This window comes from Dermacentor silvarum, chromosome 4 (assembly GCF_013339745.2).
Source record: "Dermacentor silvarum isolate Dsil-2018 chromosome 4, BIME_Dsil_1.4, whole genome shotgun sequence".
Lineage (NCBI taxonomy): Eukaryota > Metazoa > Arthropoda > Arachnida > Ixodida > Ixodidae > Dermacentor > Dermacentor silvarum.
The window spans coordinates 223,812,523-223,831,373 of NC_051157.2; the positions used below are offsets into that span (position 1 = coordinate 223,812,523).

Sequence of the window (18,851 nt, forward strand, 5' to 3'; positions counted from 1 at the left end):
TAAAGTGCCATCTGCTGGCACCCGCTCGGCACAGGCACAGAGTGCGGCTGAGGCAGTACGCTCCATGCATTGTCTGCAATTACACCGCCCAGTGCTTGGTAGTAGCAGACGACACACGGAGCACAGAGCGCCAGTGGCTTTCTGCACCAAGCGGGTGCCAGGCACCAGCAGATGGCACCTCATGGAGCATTGGTCACGTGCTCGATTGTTCCCTCTTACAATGGTAGATCCTGTACGTTGCATTGTTCCAGGCTAAGATCGTTGCTGTTACACGTGAATGATTCAATTAATTTTATGGCACGTCCTTCCAAAATAAATCGCGCTACCCTAAACCCTCCAAGATGCGTTACCAAAAAGCCCACATTGCAACCCTCGTGATCCTTGGTTGCAAGCAACGTTGGTTGTAACTGCACTCCGAAGAAACGTGCGCGTCACGATCGAGTGCTAGCACGAAACAATTCCCGCTTTCTCCGTGTCGTGACACATCGATGCGCGAGGCAGCACTCAAGACTATGCGTTTCTTGGCTCAGGAAGCACACTGGCGGCTTGGACACGTCATAGTTTGCACCTCACGCAGTAAGACTTATAGCTGCTTTTTGTTATTCGCAGTATGAAATACTGAAACTTACAATAATGACACGTACCTGACTTGCAGCAGTGGATGACCTTGGTCTTTTCAGCATGTACTCTCGAGTTTGCTGTGGCACTTGAACGTTCGAGTCCGGCTGCAGGTACTGCCTATAATGCTTCCTCTGATTTTGGACATTGCGACGTTCGAAGCCAAAATTTTTCACTGGGGCGAACACTGCGGGGCAGTCCAATGTGACTATACGGACTATATTAATATAAAGGTGTAAGCAATACCTAGTCGCGATCACGTCAACTGCAAGCTTTTAGTAAGCTTTAGTAAGCTTCGCTTCGCCTCGCGTTAGTGATCAGAATCACGGTATTACTGACGACATCACACAATGCTAGGCGAATGTCAAATTATAACGGGTTAGATTATAAAGGTTATTATGTCACTAAAAATGCGAAAAAAGTGTTCTAATTTATTTGTTTGGCGTGATTACAGCCAAATGCCTCATACCAGTGGCGCACCGACGGGGGGGGATTTGGGGGTTGTAACCCCCCCCTGAGGCCGACCTAACCCCCCCTTTTGTTTAACCCCTTTTCTTTCCTAGTGCATTTGAGTACTGCAACTAAGATGTAAGACGCGCAATCGTCTGCACACACGCAAAAAACGCATTTTTTTTACAATTTCCCGTGAAGAAATTGAAATTAGTGCTGTTTAGATGGTATTCGCAAACTGTCAACCCCCCCCCTGGCAGAGATCCTGGGTGCGCTACTGCCTCATACGCAAGGATGTTATTGTACATCGGTTGCCGTGAAAGCTTGTAAAGTTGCGGAAAGCCGTGAAAGCATTAAGAAAAATGACGAACTGATGAGTTGTTCATTTTAAATAACCTTATAAATAAAGGATTTAGAAAACTGACATGGAGTGCAGAGGCATACATATCAAGAAACAAGGAATGCATGCATATACCATTGATTGATTTATTGATTGATTAAATGTTTTTGCTTATGGGATGGCGAAAGGGAAAATGTGCTTTGTGTTTCTGTTTCTTCGCAAGTTTTATTTTGCTAGCACAAGATGCGATATAAACAAGCTAGAGAAACACAACAGCGGAGAAGATGGTTTTCGGATATTGCAATAGAGAGAGATACTATATCTTAATTTTACTCATGCTTGCTCATTAATTAAGAAGCACACACACATGCCAGACAAGAAAATGGCTAGATGAATTTTTGTGCCATGTGAACTGATCCTACCATAGAGTCAACCATGATCGATGTCATTGCATATTTAGTGGCAATGCTACCATAATTTCGTGTGGCGCACATTCCTAGAAGTGGCACGCACAATCTACATGTTAAGTAAACCATGTCGTACCTATGCTATATTTACTCGGCAAGGATCTGAGTGGCGTTGCAGAAGTCATGGGCAGCTTTTTTCGTTGCGGGGTGCTCTTTTCGTCGCAACAATAGACTGGATTTTTTTACAAGTACTGCTCCAAGAGGGCATATATGTAAATGGCAAATAGAGGCCTTAGGAGAACACTTGACATTATATAAAGCAGGCAGCACAGCATCTCTAGGGCACCCAAGGGGCAGCGGGGGGATCAAAGTTGGAAGCAAGTAGGTCCATGAGTAGGGGCCTCGGCGAGTCCCAACCCATGGACCAGTCTGGATTGTGGTTTTGGTGTCCCCTATGCCGCTTCCGTGTTCTTGAGGCGTGTGGTGTCGCGGCAACTGCACTCCAATATAATAAGAAATAATGGTACGTTAATTGTTACAACTAGTAAATAAAAAACTATTAAAGAAATATCCAGCCACCACTAACTTGCTATGCTGAGTTCTGCCCCACCGCGGCCAGTTAATCCCCGCTATAATGCTCTGCTTCGGTTGTGATTCTGGTTGTTGAGAAACCTTGTGCTTATGATCTGTATTTCAGCGCCCAATGTGTCACATGCAGCTTCGGTGCAATTACAATTAAGCTTGTAATTCCTCTTCATTTATTACTTGGGCAGAAATGTGCAGTCTTTTGTTAATTAGTTTGTATGCATGATCATCGTTTCTAAATAGAAACAAGCTGTTTAAGGTTTCCTTGTTTCGGCGGTGTCATTTTGCATAATAATATCCATGTGCATATATGTAATTGATCAGCTCCTACGTTAACGATGCGTGTGCTGCATTGCTGCGGCATGAAAAGCATGTTTTTTTTTTTCTGTAAGCCGCATTGGCCGCGCGCTCTTGGCCTTCGTGTGTATATATATATTATCCAGGCTAATAGACGCGGTCAGCTGCTTGACAATGCATGACAGAGCGATAAACCTAACGTGCATGCCCAGGCAGAGAAGTTACAACGCAAACGCTCACTTCCAAAACTCTTTTTGATTACTGCAGGGCCACGATTTTGTAGCGATGCCTTCCGCTCGATCATATGGCCGGCTAGGCCGGTATCTGGTAGCGATGCCTTTAATGTAATAATGTCTTTACGCGCTTATCGCGCTTTTTCAGTGGACGGAGCGACGGTCCGCTCGCATTATCAACGGGATCAGCCGGCCGTGAGCGGTGGATGATAAGAATAGAGTAGAATAAGTCATAATGCCTTGATACAAAATCGCGGCCCTGATCGCTTTGATAACGCGGGCGGGGCGTCGCTCTGACCCCTGACAAAGCGCGAAAAGTGCAACAAGGAATATCATCGGAGACGGAATCGCTACAAAATCGCGGCCCGCGCGCATGTGCATCTGTGTCTGTGTTGTGCGAGTTTGCGTGCGCTGAAAATTTTTTTATTGCGCTCAGAGAAATCTGATCATGCCACTCTACATGACCCGGTGGGCAAAATGAATGAACGCCAACAATCGTGTTCATTGACCACGTATACAAAACACACAAACGATCGATGTCGAATTCATAATTACTCTCATGAGTTGGGATGTCATTTTAAGAATGCTTAAGCCTGATGCAGTTCTCAACATTTCTTATCTGTACAACTGTACAACTTTGTACCTTCCACCCATGGAGGAAGGAAACAACTTGAAAAAAAAAAGTTTTTTTTTTTTATCTTCCTCCATGCTTCCACCCACTACTGTTGTACGGCATTGCTTTAGTAGTATTTTTCTTTTCTGTTTTGGTTTGGTTTGGGTGATGCAGTGGTGGCAGTCGAAGTCGCATGCCAATCCGCATCCATAGAATCCACGGCCATAGCCACAGCTGTCATCTAAGCGAGAACGACTGCGTTGCACTGTGTTAAGCTCGAGATGCTTGTATTCGCTGAATATGAAGTGGACATGACCACTGCGGTTGTCAGGCACACCGCAGTGCAAAACTTTAACCCAGAGAATGTCGTGGATTTCGATCCAATTGTCCTCTACGACGTGTGGTGGAACGGCGATGCGACAGAGTGCTGCACATGGCTGGTAAGTTCTACTCATTCGTTAATAAGCACACCTTAAATGTTTATACGACTAACATTTCGAACGATTTAATCTTCACCGGCATGTGCTTTGTCCCGCTCATTGTGCAGTAAGCAAATGTCCGGCGCAATCTCGTAGCGTGACTTTGGGGTTTAGGCCTGGCTGCTCGAGACGTATCTCTCCTTTGATTAGAGTCTCGGGCAGTCTGCGATATGTCTGGAAGGGTCGGCGTTATGAAATGGGGAGGGGGTGCAGCACGCACTGCCGCGGACGCTCAAGGTAGACACTGCTTCGCAGGAGGGGCCATCGGCGCAAATGTGTGCTTTTGGCAGTTAGCAGCAGAATTTTAGTTTTGGACACATAATTTTGGGCGTAAATGTTAAGCGGCTCCATATTTAGTCTGATGGAAAAACATATGCCACATGAGAACCTGTCTGCTGCATGAACGGGTATCTGTCGTGTAGTGGACGTGGGAGCCACGCTTGCAAATGCTTTGCATTCATGAAAGGATGAAACGAGAGTAATGCCAGGGGGAGACCAGAGGAACTGATATTCTGGCCTGATTTGTTATTATGACACTTGAATGTTTATCACCTAACATTGCTGCCTGTCGGCAGTGTCAGCTTTGTAATGCCTTGTTAAATGCAATGCAGAAACTGAAGAAATGGTGCTGCACACGTCGAAAAGGCTCAGAAATCTGTCCTTAGAAAAGGGCAAGAGCACCAAAGGTATGGCAACTGAAAGTTGACAAGATTTTAGATTTATATGTTGTTACTGATTTGTGTCATGTGGCTGTGCTTTATATAAAAAAAATGGCGCGACATGCTAGTATTTTTTACCCAAGCCCAAACCGCATGCGAGCGATTTCGTGCGCGACGGCGACGAGCGACGGAACAAGCCGTCGCGCAAACTGATCACTCGTTCTTGTCGCTTGATCGCTTGGTTCTGGTAATCTACAACTCGTCGCCGGAACGACTTTCTATGAGCGACTAGCCAATAGCGCGAAGCCAGAACAGGATGTACATCAGTCAAGTACAACCGATTGTCGCACGGAACAAGCGAATGACTCAATTTTGATACGCACAAAGATAAGAACCTAGTGCAAGACGCACAAAGATAAGAACCTAGTGCAAGACCTTAAGAAATATTTATGGTGCTCTTTACAGTAAAACATATCAAGTTAAACTAATAGAGCATGCGTCACACCAGTTACGGCGCGTATTTGCTGCCCTCATACCAGCAACACCGGGGAAACAGCGCTCAAAGTCATCGCTCGCGTGTGGTACGACTTGTAGGCGACGAGCGAATGCGACAGCCATCTCCGTCACGTCACTTGTCGCTGTTGCGTGCAAGATCGCGTGCATGCGGTTTATACTTAAGGCTTGTTGAAGGCCTTACAAGAGCATTGCATTTTTTTGCAAAGGAAGTGAGCTCTGCAGTGGACACAATGTAGTGCATATTTGTGCATGAAGACATTTGTGTGTGGCTTTCTATGACTTCAAATTGCACTTCCATGTCTGTGTTCATCTTATTGTGTAATTTTTACAGGAATTATAACTGCCATGGCCTCTATGGCACCTTTGTCACAGGAGCATGGTAAGAGTACATTTTTTGTACAGCACTGTTCAGTTTCAAGCACCAATTTTTTCTAGTTGTGCAGTACTTCACACTCACTGATATTCGTCCACGCTCAGCAGTGCTTACTCACCGCTACTACCTTACAAATGGACCTTTTTCCAGTAAGCGACCCCTCTAGCGGCCGTCACTTCAACTAAATTTGACGGGCAACACACACACGCTCCCACCGCTTCTCGCCTCTACGCAAAGCATGGTAGCGTGTGACCAAGCAGTCTCTTGCGACGGCTGTCCCTGCTTTTTTTTTCTTCTGTCGCTTGTGTTGCTGAAGCAGCTTCTCATTGTCCTGCTCTAGCGCGCATCTATTTGCTCACATGTAGCAATAACACATTTTACATTTACTGATGCAATGGCAGCATGCTGATGCGATGTGCAGGCCATTTGTAACCAAGATTTGAGAGATGCGCCGGCTTTTGTTCTTCAGCAGCTTGGTCAGTACTTTAACTCAACTGGCGAAGGCATGTGTGAGCGTGAAACGCGCCGTGGCAGGACTTTCTTCAGGATAAACTCGACCATCGTTTTGAGTGGCTCGACTTGAAGGAGGCGGTCAACAGACGCATGCACGTGCGTACGAGCTTGCCCTCAAGAGCGGGCATGCAAGCAGCTCACCATGATGAACAAACAACATGCAAAACTTCTGCACACATACTGCGAGTGCACTGCAGGGCAAGTGTTGTTTTATATCGAGATATGTATCGTATATGGCATGGTACTGGGGACTAAGTGAACGCAACACAGTACGGGGGGGTAAGCAGAATGTAAGTGGACGCAACACGTTGTTTTGTCAGGTGCATAAAGCTTCATTTGCCTGCAAAAAGTAAGACTCGCGAGTTTTGCATAATGCGGCACCACGCGTGTGTCGCTTTGGCCTTGAACGATGCATTCTGATCGGCTGTGTGGCGAGATTCTTCTTTTCGTTTGGCCCCATGTAACCGTACAGCTATTTCCGCTTGCATGCGGTAGCACATTCTTAAGCCAATGGTAAAATCCGTGCGGTATACATACCCGTAGATTAAAACATCGCCGTGACTTCCGAGTCGGTCGTAAGGCGAGAAGTCCAATAATCACAGCGCCAGCATCATGCTGTTACCAGAACGCAGGCTTACCTCACTCAGCAAGAATTGCGTGATAACTCACTGATAACATGGGGTACTTTTTTTTTAATTTGACCGTGCGCTCCACTTCAGTACAATGTTCACCATTCCACGCCGGTTTGTGCAATCGACGGTACAGAAAGTGCCTGCAGGAGTTTTGTCGCAAACGCTGCACCTATCGCTCGAGCGTTAGTTCACAGAGTCTTTTCATCGACAAAAGTGCTTGCAGTCTTTCCCACAAACAGCTAAGTGTTTCCTTTAACCAATATTCTTGCCCAGAACACAAGAAAAATTATTGATCAGCAACTCAAGCTCAGGAAATTGCCGCGGATCATGCAAGGGTTCACGCACTCACTTCGAACACCTGCCCTGTGATAATGGCGGCGCGGCATGTAATGCAGCTGGGGCATGCCCATGTGCATAGCTGAATTGGAAAAAGGTCCATTCATTTGAGCCTATAGGCACTCATCATAGATTTGCAACCGTTTGCACTTTTTCACATTTGCTCTTATGATGTCACTGACGCCTACTCATGTTAACATTGATTCATGCCCGGTCATGTCAGAAATTTCACGAGATCGAAGCCGGTTGTATATTTCACTTTTTTTTCTTGACCAAATAGATATGGTGGGCACGCCATTCAAAAGCATGCAACTGAATTTTGTTTTTAACAGAACCTAACAGTTTACCAGAAAAAGCTACCAAAGACCAACTGGTGAAGGCTACATTTTCATGCGGAGTGCTTTTTCTCAAATTTGAAAGTATCTGTGAAGCAACATAAACGAAACATGGACACGTAACTATTATTACATAGTATATACAAACATAAAGGATATAAGTCGTATGGTTTCCCTTTTTAAGAGAAAAAATGCCTTCTAAAAATTTGAGAAATGCTACATTACAATATTGTACAGCCGATTTCACCTTTCATTTTTCAGTGCATGAAATTTTGCCGAATTTGTGCCTGTGCGTGTAGAACTAGAAGGAAAATAGTATGCAATAACCATTTGATGGCAAATGAGTGACTACGGCTTAAGCGGTCAGGCATGGGGTTCAATGGGGGCTGGGTGGGGGAATCTTCGCGACTACATTTAAACTGCAATTACACATTAAGCGGGTACGTATTAATGAGGTTTGACTGTACCCGAGTTCCTTGAGTGTAGGCAGAAATAATTACCTATGTATTATTGCAGCGTCATTGTACAGGTCATGTTTGCAAGGTACCAGTGTGTGGTATGTCCCACACAATGTTCCTGACAGACATTTTTGGTTTATATACCCCGGCAATGTGTAATGGTTACATTATGCTCTTTCGATAGCATGGGACTCCTATATTGCTTTTGAAGTCTTAAATCCTTACCTTTTATGAGACCTGGCAATTCAAGGGAAAAGTTGTACATTTTCTTTTGTAGCTGACATGGACATATTCACTGGAGAGGCCATCGATGTTGTCATCGGATCCTCAAGAGATGACGGAAAGGTAACTTTAAAAGTCATAGAACTGTTTTTTAAGGATCGATGTTACATTTACGTTCTGAAAGGGCTCGTACATTTCAGAGTGGGGAAAGAAACTGAACTATGTCCCTTTTGTTTTTCCGTTATGGATGTAAGTAGCTGTGTATGATCAACGAACTAGATTTATGGCCGAGTACCATATTTATTCAAATCTAGGCCGGTCTCACTCCTAAGCCAGCACCTGAAGGTCTGAAGCCGGTGAAAAAAGTGTTTTTCTTGAATGTAAGCCGGACAAGTTAGGGCAACAGACATAAAACGCGAACAGCATTTATTAGTCACGACCCGTCCCAGCCCATGCAGTGTTGTTGTTGCTGCTAGCCTTGTTGCTTACCTTCTTATCGTTGTCAGCATAAAAGAGCAGACAATTTTTGGTGCCATTTAGTGCACTTTAGATGCTGCACTCCTTGAAAGCATGCAATCAAGCTTCATGGTGTGTCCCATGCTGCAGTGACCCAGCTCGCCACTTGTGTTATGTGCATTTAGTACAACCTGTTGCTGTTAGCTTATACGCTTTATCACTCGGCCAGATCGCGAAGTATTTCCGCAGGCAATCCATCCTCAAAATGCTTGTTGATACAGACGTCAAGTGGCTGAGGCTGGTCCATCATGCCACCTGGTATAATAGCGATGTCCATTCAAGCTTGGGAGAGCACAGCCTTCATGCTGTCAGTAAGGTGCCCGCAGTACATATCAAGGACAAGGAGACAGTTCTTGGGTGACGTTGCCATGTGATCCTAATCCACTAGTCAAACGTGGCACTCGTCATTCGCCTGTTCGCATTTGCCTGTGTGGCAGCATTTCTGGGAAAGGCTTCTTAAGCCGGCAGTGGCTTCTTCTTATAAATTATGTATGCAGGCAGCTTATGTCTATCAGCTGTGCCATGCAGCATCATGATCGCATGTTGCTTTCCGCAAGTGGCCGAGTACATGACGCCCCTTTGGTGCTGTTGTCATTGGCTTGCTACACCACAGACATACCAAAATAAATGAAAAGGGGTCAGTTTACAGCACTCTACTGCAGCCACTTTTGATTGGCTGGAGTGGCCAAGTAGAAAATCTGACCCTGGTAATATGCTTGCTCTGGTATTTTTGTCTCACATAAATGTTTTAGTTGTGTTTATTGTTGCTTAACACTATTGCCACAATTTCCTGTGTAGAACAGTGTCCCATGAAAGCACAACTATGCTTGCTCTCAATGCATACAAATGTACGAGAAGTGTTTGCAGATCATCTGCATTTGCTGGTGGTAGTAAAATTAAGAGTGTGCAGAAATGACAGCAGTGGGATAGTGGGCATGAAGAAACAGTTCTGTGCGAGACTAGCTTGATGGCTCCTCTAACTAAGCCGCCATAAAGCGATCTCGGTGCTTGTGGAGATGGCCATTTTCGCTGCGTCTTCCAAGCCCATAAAAAAATTGCTGCCACACAGAAGAAATAACTATATAAAATGAAATTGTACTTCTACTATAAGTTAGATGGTGCACTGCGCTCGTAGTGACGCAGGTCTCCAAAACAGCGCGAGAAAACATAATTGGTGGACTAATTAATCCTTTATTATGGTAATGTCACTTGTGTGATGAAATCTAGGGTTTGACGAAAACTTGTCTGGCGAGGAAAGAACATGGCTGAATAAACATACACTCGCCAACTGAAGAACACAAAAACAACAGATTGACGTTTTGGCACTCACTACGGGTGCCTTGTTCACAATGAACGAATGCATGGTGATCTTTATTATATATGCGTTGGAAGACGTAAGGCCCTTGCGTACAACTCAAGGAGGGGGCCCCGTGTCCGGTTTATTGTGTTAGTCGTAGATTGTAGTATGCAAAATGATTCAAGAAGCTATCGGGATAATTTCTTCTCTCTTTTGATGATGAAAGCCGAATGCCAGTTAATACTGTGACCAGTCTTCTCATGATGCTCTGCTAGGGCGCTGGAAACCGTGTGTCCTTTGGCTACATCATTGCGGTGCTGCTGTAGCCTTCTTTTAAAGTTTCCCGTCTCGCCTACGTAGCACGCCTGGTAGTCCTGGCATAGAATTTTGTAGATGATGCCGGGATATTTTTCTTTTTCGAGGCAGTCTTTGACTCGGACGAGTTGTTGTTTTAGCTTGCTTGAAGGGACATGACAGATTTGTACATCATAATCTTTGAAAATTCTTGACATTGACTCGTTCACGCTTCGTGCATAGGGGAGAGCCGCCCGTTTCCTTGTTCTCATCGGCCTGATGGGGGTTCAGCGGCACGCTTTTCTTCAGTCTTTATAAACTGGCTAGGGTAGCCATTGCTGACCAAATCCTGCGTTACTCTCTTCAACTCAGCTCTGCGTGCGTCAGTAGTCGAGCACGATCGGAATGCACGGGTGAACAGTGTAGAGGCAACAGATCGTTTGTGTCCAACGGGATGGGCCGAATAAAAGTGCAGATACTTCCCTGTGTGCGTAGGCTTCTGATAAATGCTTGTTGAAAGGCCGGATGCAGTACGCATGACTTCAACGTCAAGTAAAGCCAGGCGACCATTAACTTCTTTTTCAACGGTGAATTCTATTGTGCTTTGGAAAGCCCTCGAAGGTAAAGCCCTCACGACATTCCAGCCCGCTCCAAAATTGTTCCTGCGGTATGTCGACGATTGTTTTTCCATTATCTGCCGCAAAGACGTCGTACCTTTTCTGCAGCACTTGAACTCTTTCCAAAGCACAATAGAATTCACCGTTGAAGAAGAAGTTAATGGTCGCCTGGCTTTCCTTGACGTTGAAGTCATGCGTACTGCATCCGGCCTTTCAACAAGCGTTTATCGGAAGCCTACGCACACAGGGAAATATCTGCACTTTGATTCGGCCCATCCCGTTAGACACAAACGATCTGTTGCCTCTACACTGTTCACCCGTGCATTCCGATTGTGCTCGACTACTGATGCACGCAGAGCTGAGTTGAAGAGAGTGGCGCAGGATTTGGTCAGTAATGGCTACCATGGCCAGTTTATAAAGACTGAAGAAAAGCGTGTCATCAGGCCGATGAGAACAAGGAAACGGGCGGCTCTCCCCTATGCATGAGGCATGAGCGAGTCAATGTCAAGAATTTTCAAAGATTATGATGGACAAATCTGCCACATCCCTTCAAGCAAGCTAAAACAACAACTCGTCCTAGTCAAAGACTGCCTCGAAAAAGAAAAATATCCCGGCATCGTCTATAAAATTCCTTGCAAGGACTGCCAGGCAGGCGTGCTACGTGTGTTTTTCAGTTGGCGAGTGTACGTTTATGCAGCCATGTCACGTGTGTGAAGGTTTTTTTTTTCTGTATGTGTACATTAATGTTGATGGCATAATTATGTAATCATGCAGTCCTTGGAACGCAATGCTTGTGCACATTCCTATATTGCATCTAGTGACCGCACAGATCAACCTGAAAATAAAGAGTGGTCCTACAGACAACACATGTATTTGAAATTCGGCTACCCAATGTCAAGGTAGATGTTAGTGAGTTCATCGAGCTATAGATAGCAGTGAATATTCTTGCAGATCATTGTCAATTTAACAAATTCAGCGATTGCTATTTATGCTTGGGAGATTTTTATGTGGGATTGTCTAAAAGATTTTTTAAAATTTTACTGTATAATTTCGTTCTGCTCATGCAGGTGAGCCCACTACAACTAATAAATGGCCAGAATGCCAGAAAACAGTAGAGTTGAGAAAATGCATAGTGTATATCGTCCAGTATAAAACCTGTTAGCTACAAGCTATGTATGTGTTATTATATATTGCAGGTGTATGCTGGATCCGGGCAATGAATAGAAAAGGCTGCTTGGGGGACATTGTTGCGGTCTACGTCTATGTTCTGCCGTATGGCGTCCACAACGTATTGGATGCCAGATGAGCTTAAGAACAGAAGCGTGACCGGGACTTTGTCCAACAAGTCGCGATCCAAGGGAAGGACTGAGGCCAGACCAGCCGTGACACCACAAAAGTTGTCATCCTTGAAAAGTATATGAACATACTGTTCTAATGAACTGATCTACTCATGTATAGATGGCACATGCAAATAGCCACAGTAAAAGCGAAGCTAGTGCTAAAGCACTGTGTTGCGATCATCTGCTACTGAAATATTTCATGTTAAAACTGTAGAAAGAATTTGAGGCATGTGAGTTAACATGAAAAAAGTAATCTGCAGTTTGGTTATTGAAAATGCAGCTTTGCAAAAATATTTCATTGAACCGTGGGCATATTGTTGGGAACTTGCACTGTGCATGCTGGAAATTATTGTTTAGATGCTTTCATTAATTTTGTACTCGTGATTGCTTTTCTTGCGCAGGCCTCCTCCGGATCTTCATAGGCAACCGTGTCATGCCGGAAGACGAGAAAAAAAAAGATTGAAAGAAGTGCGCAGGCAATTGGTGCAGAAACTCGCTGACGCGCCAAGAAGGTAGTGCTACTGGTACTGATTGCTACGGGGCTTGTCCCAAAAGTTTGTGCACTGAGCCAGCAAAAACGCGGCAGAGAATGTAGTGACATGAACTGCTCAAACTTCTGGGACAGACTTTGTATATTTACCTTACCAGCTTAGCACTTCTACCTTTCTTTGTGGAGTTAGTGCTTACCGTATTTACTAAAAAATAGGTCCAACATGAGTATAGGTCGACCACTATATATTGAATTAGTTGAGAAATTTAGAAAATTTTAGTTTGAATTAAGTCAGCCAATATCTTTCTTTAGCAGTAGTAGTGTAAACTTAAATTATTTCTCTTAAGGGTCTTGGGTGGTGGGTGGGTGCCTCAGTTTAGAGCTCCATTGGTCTCTGCAGCTTGCTGGGCTTGATCGAGAAGAGCTCTCTGGCTCTCTAGATTTTCGCTAGCAAGCCAAACGTCCCGGGACGCTGCCTGTTGCTTGGAATTTGTGCCGTTAGGGGGTGAATTTAGAATTTGGAAGTCGTTGCTTACATATCCACATTACAGGACGAGACTTGGCCCACCAAGGGAAGTGGCAGGGTGTATGCATCTTGTGAAGTATTTGGATGTATGGATATGCGTGGAGGACCACACAAATAGCGAAGGAACGAAAAAGATTAGGTCTATCTTAAAGAGACGGGAAGAGTGTGGATCAGAGAGCAAATGGCGATAGCCGATATTCTTGTTAACATTAAGAGGGGAAATGGAACTGGGCAGGCCATGTAATGCGTAGGATGGATAACCGGTGGATCATTGGTTACAAAATGGATACCAAGAAAGGGAAGCGCAGTCGAGGATGGCAGAAAACTAGGTGGGGGGATGAAGTTAGGAAATTTGCAGGCGCAAGTTGGAATCTGCTAGCGCAGGACAGGGGTAATGGAGATCGCAGGGAGAGGCCTTCGTCCTGCAGTGGACATAAGTATAGGTTGATGATGATGTGTGTTTGTAAGAAGAGCCAGTACCTGGCCTGTTTCCCTGTACGGTCTGGGTGTAGGTGGCTGTATTTTTGTCTCTTTGGTCTCCGAGGATGTCGTGCTGGTGGATCAGGGGTATTCCAGTAAAACACGTTGTGGGGCTAGTTGGTGCATAGCTTTCAAAAGATGAAGCGCCAACAGTGACAGCACATTAGGAAGGAACAAAGACAGGACAGGCGCTACTTGCAACTGTTTATTGTGGTCAAAGGTGGTTGAATATATAGCCATGGGGAGAGGGGGGGACGAAAAAGGCGGAACACTGATTGTATGAATGCGCACGCGTGAGAACACTGAAGATGTGCATGAAGGAAATGGCGAATCTAAAACTTATCTAAAAACACACTTTCATTTGTGTATATATTCAGAGACGGGGAGCTGACACATGTTTCCCCTCTCTTCCTAATCTGGTTGGCCTCCAACAATTCACGTGCCACAGAGTCTTTACTTTTAAACAAGATTGTAGTATCTTGAAGCCTTGCTTCACATGCTTGTTTATTTTCATTGCCGCAGGCCTTGCAATGAAGAGGCAAGTTTGAGCCATAACCATATTTCAATGAAAGCTTATGCTCCCGCAGGCGATCATTAATACATCGGCCAGTTTGGCCGACGTACTCTTTCCCACACTTCAGCGGTATACGGTATACAACTCCTTCCTCACACTTCACAAAAGGATTCGTATGTTTAATGGAACACCCTGCTTTCTTAGAGTTATCAGAACCAATCAGGCGGCACAAAGTAGCAAGTTTTCGGGGTGCGGAAAAAACCACAGGAATTTTGTATTTGACAGCGACGTGTTTAAGATTGTGCGCCACTTTGTGAGAATACGGAATCACCATTGGTTTGGCTTTCTTTTCGAATGTTTGACCTTCTTCAGTGCTTCTTTTTCTTTCTTTTTTCACCTTTTTCAATAACGCCTCCGAAACTGCACTTACAACCGAACAAGGGAAGCCAGCCTTCCTCAATTTCAAAATCTGTTCGTCAAAGCTTCCTTGTGCCTTATGACAGCACGAATTTTTAAGGGCGGATTCGAGGCACATAGTGGCAATCGCACGTTTAACAGTCTTGGAGTGTGTAGACTCGTACGGCAACAATTCCTTGTGGGCACGGGGTCGATACATCCAGCAGGAACCTTCGTCAGTAAGGGTTATGTCAAGATATAAAAACTGCAAGCTGTTATCCTTGGCTAGTTCAAAAGTAAAATCTAAGCCTTTGCCGTGCTGTTTAGATTTTACTTTTGAACTAGCCAAGGATAACAGCTTGCAGTTTTTAGATCTTGACATAACCCTTACTGACGAAGGTTCCTGCTGGATGTATCGACCCCGTGCCCACAAGGAATTGGTGCCGTATGAGTCTACACACTCCAAGACTGTTAAACGTGCGATTGCCACTATGTGCCTCGAATCCGCCCTTAAAAAATCGTGCTGTCATAAGGCACAAGGAAGCTTTGACGAACAGATTTTGAAATTGAGGAAGGCTGGCTTCCCTTGTTCGGTTTTAAGTGCAGTTTCGGAGGCGTTATTGAAAAAGGTGAAAAAAGAAAGAAAAATAAGCACTGAAGAAGGTCAAACATTCGAAAAGAAAGCCAAACCAGTGGTGATTCCGTATTCTCACAAAGTGGCGCACAATCTTAAACACGTCGCCGTGAAATACAAAATTCCTGTGGTTTCTTCCGCACCCCGAAAACTTGCTACTTTGTGCCGCCTGATTGGTTCTGATAACTCTAAGAAAGCAGGGTGTTCCATTAAACATACGAATCCTTTTGTGAAGTGTGAGGAAGGAGTTGTATACTGTATACCACTGAAGTGTGGGAAAGAGTACGTCGGCCAAACTGGCCGATGTATTAATGATCGCCTGCGGGAGCATAAGCTTTCATTGAAATATGGTTATGGCTCAAACCTGCCTCTTCATTGCAAGGCCTGCGGCAATGAAAATAAACAAGCATGTGAAGCAAGGCTTCAAGATACTACAATCTTGTTTAAAAGTAAAGACTCTGTGGCACGTGAATTGTTGGAGGCCAACCAGATTAGGAAGAGAGGGGAAACATGTGTCAGCTCCCCGTCTCTGAATATATACACAAATGAAAGTGTGTTTTTAGATAAGTTTTAGATTCGCCATTTCCTTCATGCACATCTTCAGTGTTCTCACGCGTGCGCATTCATACAATCAGTGTTCCGCCTTTTTCGTCCCCCCTCTCCCCATGGCTATATATTCAACCACCTTTGACCACAATAAACAGTTGCAAGTAGCGCCTGTCCTGTCTTTGTTCCTTCCTAATGTGCTGTCACTGTTGGCGCTTCATCTTTTGAAAGTGGATCAGGGGTTCCTCGTAGGGATCCTCGAGCAGTTTGGTCGGCCTTCTCATTTCCCTTGTGCCCAGAGTGTGCCGGGCACTACATTATTGTGTGGTGCCATTCTAGGGTGGTGCCTAGCATGCTGTGGATTTTGTGTGGAATGGTGCCCGTTATATATGAATGGACCACTGCCTGGGAGTACGTCAGGACCAATGGAGATTGTTCTTCTGCATCTTGAAAGGCCAGTGCTATGGCTGCTGCCTCCTCCGTGCAAGCCAAAGGGGTCCGAATGGAGCCAGTTATCACTGTGGACTATTGTGAATTTGTTGCCACTCTATGCACGTCCGTGTAGTATATGTCTGGATTTCTTCCATGTTTGTTTTGTAAGGTCTTTGATCGTGCTTTTCTTCTGCGTTGGTTGTGTTCCGTGCTCATGTTCTTTGGGATTGCTGAAACAAATTTTCCCTCTTCGGTATGTTAAGCAGCAAAACTGTTTCTTCCCTGCTGTATTGCCCACTCAGGGGCATCCCACCTTTTACAGCAGGACCCTTCCTAGTTCTGTTGAATTCATATGCTGTCGGTGTGCCACGACCACCACCGTGGTATATTCTTCATATGTGACGTAAATACCAAGAGCGTCCACTTCTTCATGCTCGTGTGTTTTGGTAGCTCCGGAGAAGCCTCGTATGCTGCCCTGATGATGGCGCTCACTTTGGTCATCTTGGCCTTTTTAGCCTTTGAAAAGGGAGGCGAGTCAATGCTGCAAGCTGGATCCTCTTCGTACTTGCCAGAGAAGTCATCCTTGATGGATGCTGCACAGGCGTCCTCGGCACCCCAAATGACGATGTCTTTAACGCTGTCGAGTGTGCTGTATATGCAGCATCATTTAAAACCAGTCTGAATCTCAGCTGGCAGGCCCCCTCGCACATTCTTAACCCATGTTGAGACTTTGCTTGTCTCCAATGATGGTCCCCAAACATACTTTATTAGATTTCTTAATACTAGTTTTGCTTTCTACTTTGTTGTGTATATTTACTACAGGTTACAAATAATGTACTAGTAAAGCAGGCGCCCGTGTGCTGCTTGAACCCAGGCATGGCAGAGGAATGCCATTGCCTCGGTACTTTTGCTAGCTTTTTTCATGAATATAGGTAGAAATTTGTTGGTAACATAGATTGAGTAGCTTCATTTATTTCGAGAAATAGTACCTATGTACAGTAAATACAGTATTTTTGTTTGCATGTATATGATGGCTGCGTGTGAATTACTGTGCAATAAAACTTTGAAACCATCAATCAAAGGTGTATTTTCTATTTAGGAACTGTCTGACAGCATAATAAAGCATGCTTGATGACGCCACTAGGGATCGTATTCTCGGAAAATCACATTCGGAGGTAGTTTCACTTTTGCGAGAATCGGCACTGCATGCCTGCGCACAAGCGTCGGGAAAATGCAAGAGCTTTCGTGGGCCGAGCCATGAACTCTCGCGAAAGTGAAACTATCGCTGAAAGTGATTGCCAGAGAATACTGCCGCAATCGCGGCCTGTCGGAATAGAATGTTCCGACAGGATTACAAACCGACAGGCTGAAACCGACAGGCTGACACCGACAGGCCGACACCGACAGGCTGACACCGACAGGCTGACAAGCCCACAGGCTTACAGGCCGACAGGCCAAAATAACATATAGCCGACAAGCCGACAGCCTGTCGGATTTTTTGTCTGGGGGGGCACTTCTCTGCCAACAACCGCGCTCGTCGCTCGTCCGCACAGTCTCTTATCTCTCCCACGCCCAAGCAAGGAAGCGGGAAGCCAGCGCCGGAGGGAGCGGGGGGGGGGACACTTCTACTCTGCCAACAACCGCGCTCGTCGCTCAACCGCACTGTCTCTTATCTCCACACGGCTCTGACCTTTATGCACTGTGCATTCGCCGCTCAGTTTCTGTTGAAGCGATAGACCGCACGTACCTTCGCCCGCTGCAGCGTATGGGCTTGCTGCCAGCGTTTTGACAGTCGTTGTCTGCAGTAATTCAGTGTGATCTATTCATGTTTGTTTGTGCGCACTCACACCACGCTTGTTCATTCAGTTAGTAATAGTCGGGCCACATTTTCCAACGCACGCTACACATGTAATGCTGCCCGGATCGGCAGTGCAGTGCTACAGGTGTGTCCCTTCGCAGGCGCTGCCCACGGGAAGCGCTTCTCACCAACACCACCGTTTCACACGCGCATTCTCGTGGTCATCGAGTCTCTCTTCATGTCGGCCTACATACGCCGCAGCACACCTGCTTACTTAATCAGCTCATGTTTACTACAATTTATTTCCTAGGTGAACTTGTCTGTGGCGCGAAATGCATTTTGTGAAAAGGGGACAGAAGAGAAGAGACAGTGAAGCGCCAACTACCAACTGTTTAATGACAGCGCCAGAGCATACAGAAACAAAGTTAACTTCCGCGCGTGCGCAGAGAGCCAAGGTATGACATGGAACTACATGGTCATGATAACATTTTATCAAGAAAGCACATTTCCGCAGAATACAATGTGATGGATGTGTCACTAACACAATCAGACCCTTTCTTTTTAATAAAGTAAGCTTCCAACAACTCCCTCGAAGTTTTGTCGCTACTTTTGCCCAGAATCGACACTTGCTTAAAGCGTGGCTCACAATGACAGGCCTTACAATGCGCAGGAAGATGCGCATTGTCACACTTACCAATACTATTGGCATGCTCCCTCAGTCTGTCATTAATGCAACGTCCCGTTTGTCCAATGTAGGACCTACCGCAGTCTAGGGGTATCTCATAGACCACCCCTTCAATACAGCTTCTTACAGGGTTGGTGTGCTGCTTCTGGCAGCCCCGCGGCCCATCGCGTGTGATACGAGGGCATAATTGAGCCAACTTGTTGGGAGCTGAAAAAAACAA

The 18,851-nt window shown here is 45.4% G+C and overlaps 1 protein-coding gene across 2 annotated transcripts; it reads left to right on the forward strand.

Moving 5' to 3' along the window:
- Window positions 1-3,078: 3,078 nt before the first annotated feature.
- Window positions 3,079-17,553, forward strand: LOC119448532 (uncharacterized). 2 transcript variants are annotated; one of them, XM_049666387.1, is made up of 6 exons: window positions 3,079-3,983; window positions 4,634-4,708; window positions 5,529-5,576; window positions 8,122-8,189; window positions 11,987-12,203; window positions 12,532-17,553. In XM_049666387.1, exon 6 carries the CDS (start codon window positions 14,785-14,787, stop codon window positions 15,742-15,744), a length of 960 nt encoding a protein of 319 aa, XP_049522344.1. In that variant the 5' UTR covers window positions 3,079-3,983; window positions 4,634-4,708; window positions 5,529-5,576; window positions 8,122-8,189; window positions 11,987-12,203; window positions 12,532-14,784; the 3' UTR covers window positions 15,745-17,553. The 2 variants fall into 2 exon arrangements, with proteins under 2 accessions (XP_049522344.1, XP_049522343.1); XM_049666386.1 differs by having other exon boundaries at window positions 11,987-17,553.
- The last annotated feature ends 1,298 nt before the right edge of the window (window positions 17,554-18,851 follow it).

Coding starts and splice junctions, on each gene's coding strand:
- LOC119448532 (XM_049666386.1), top strand. CDS start 14,785: ATGTCAAGATATAAAAACTGCAAGCTGTTATCCTTGGCTAGTTCAAAA.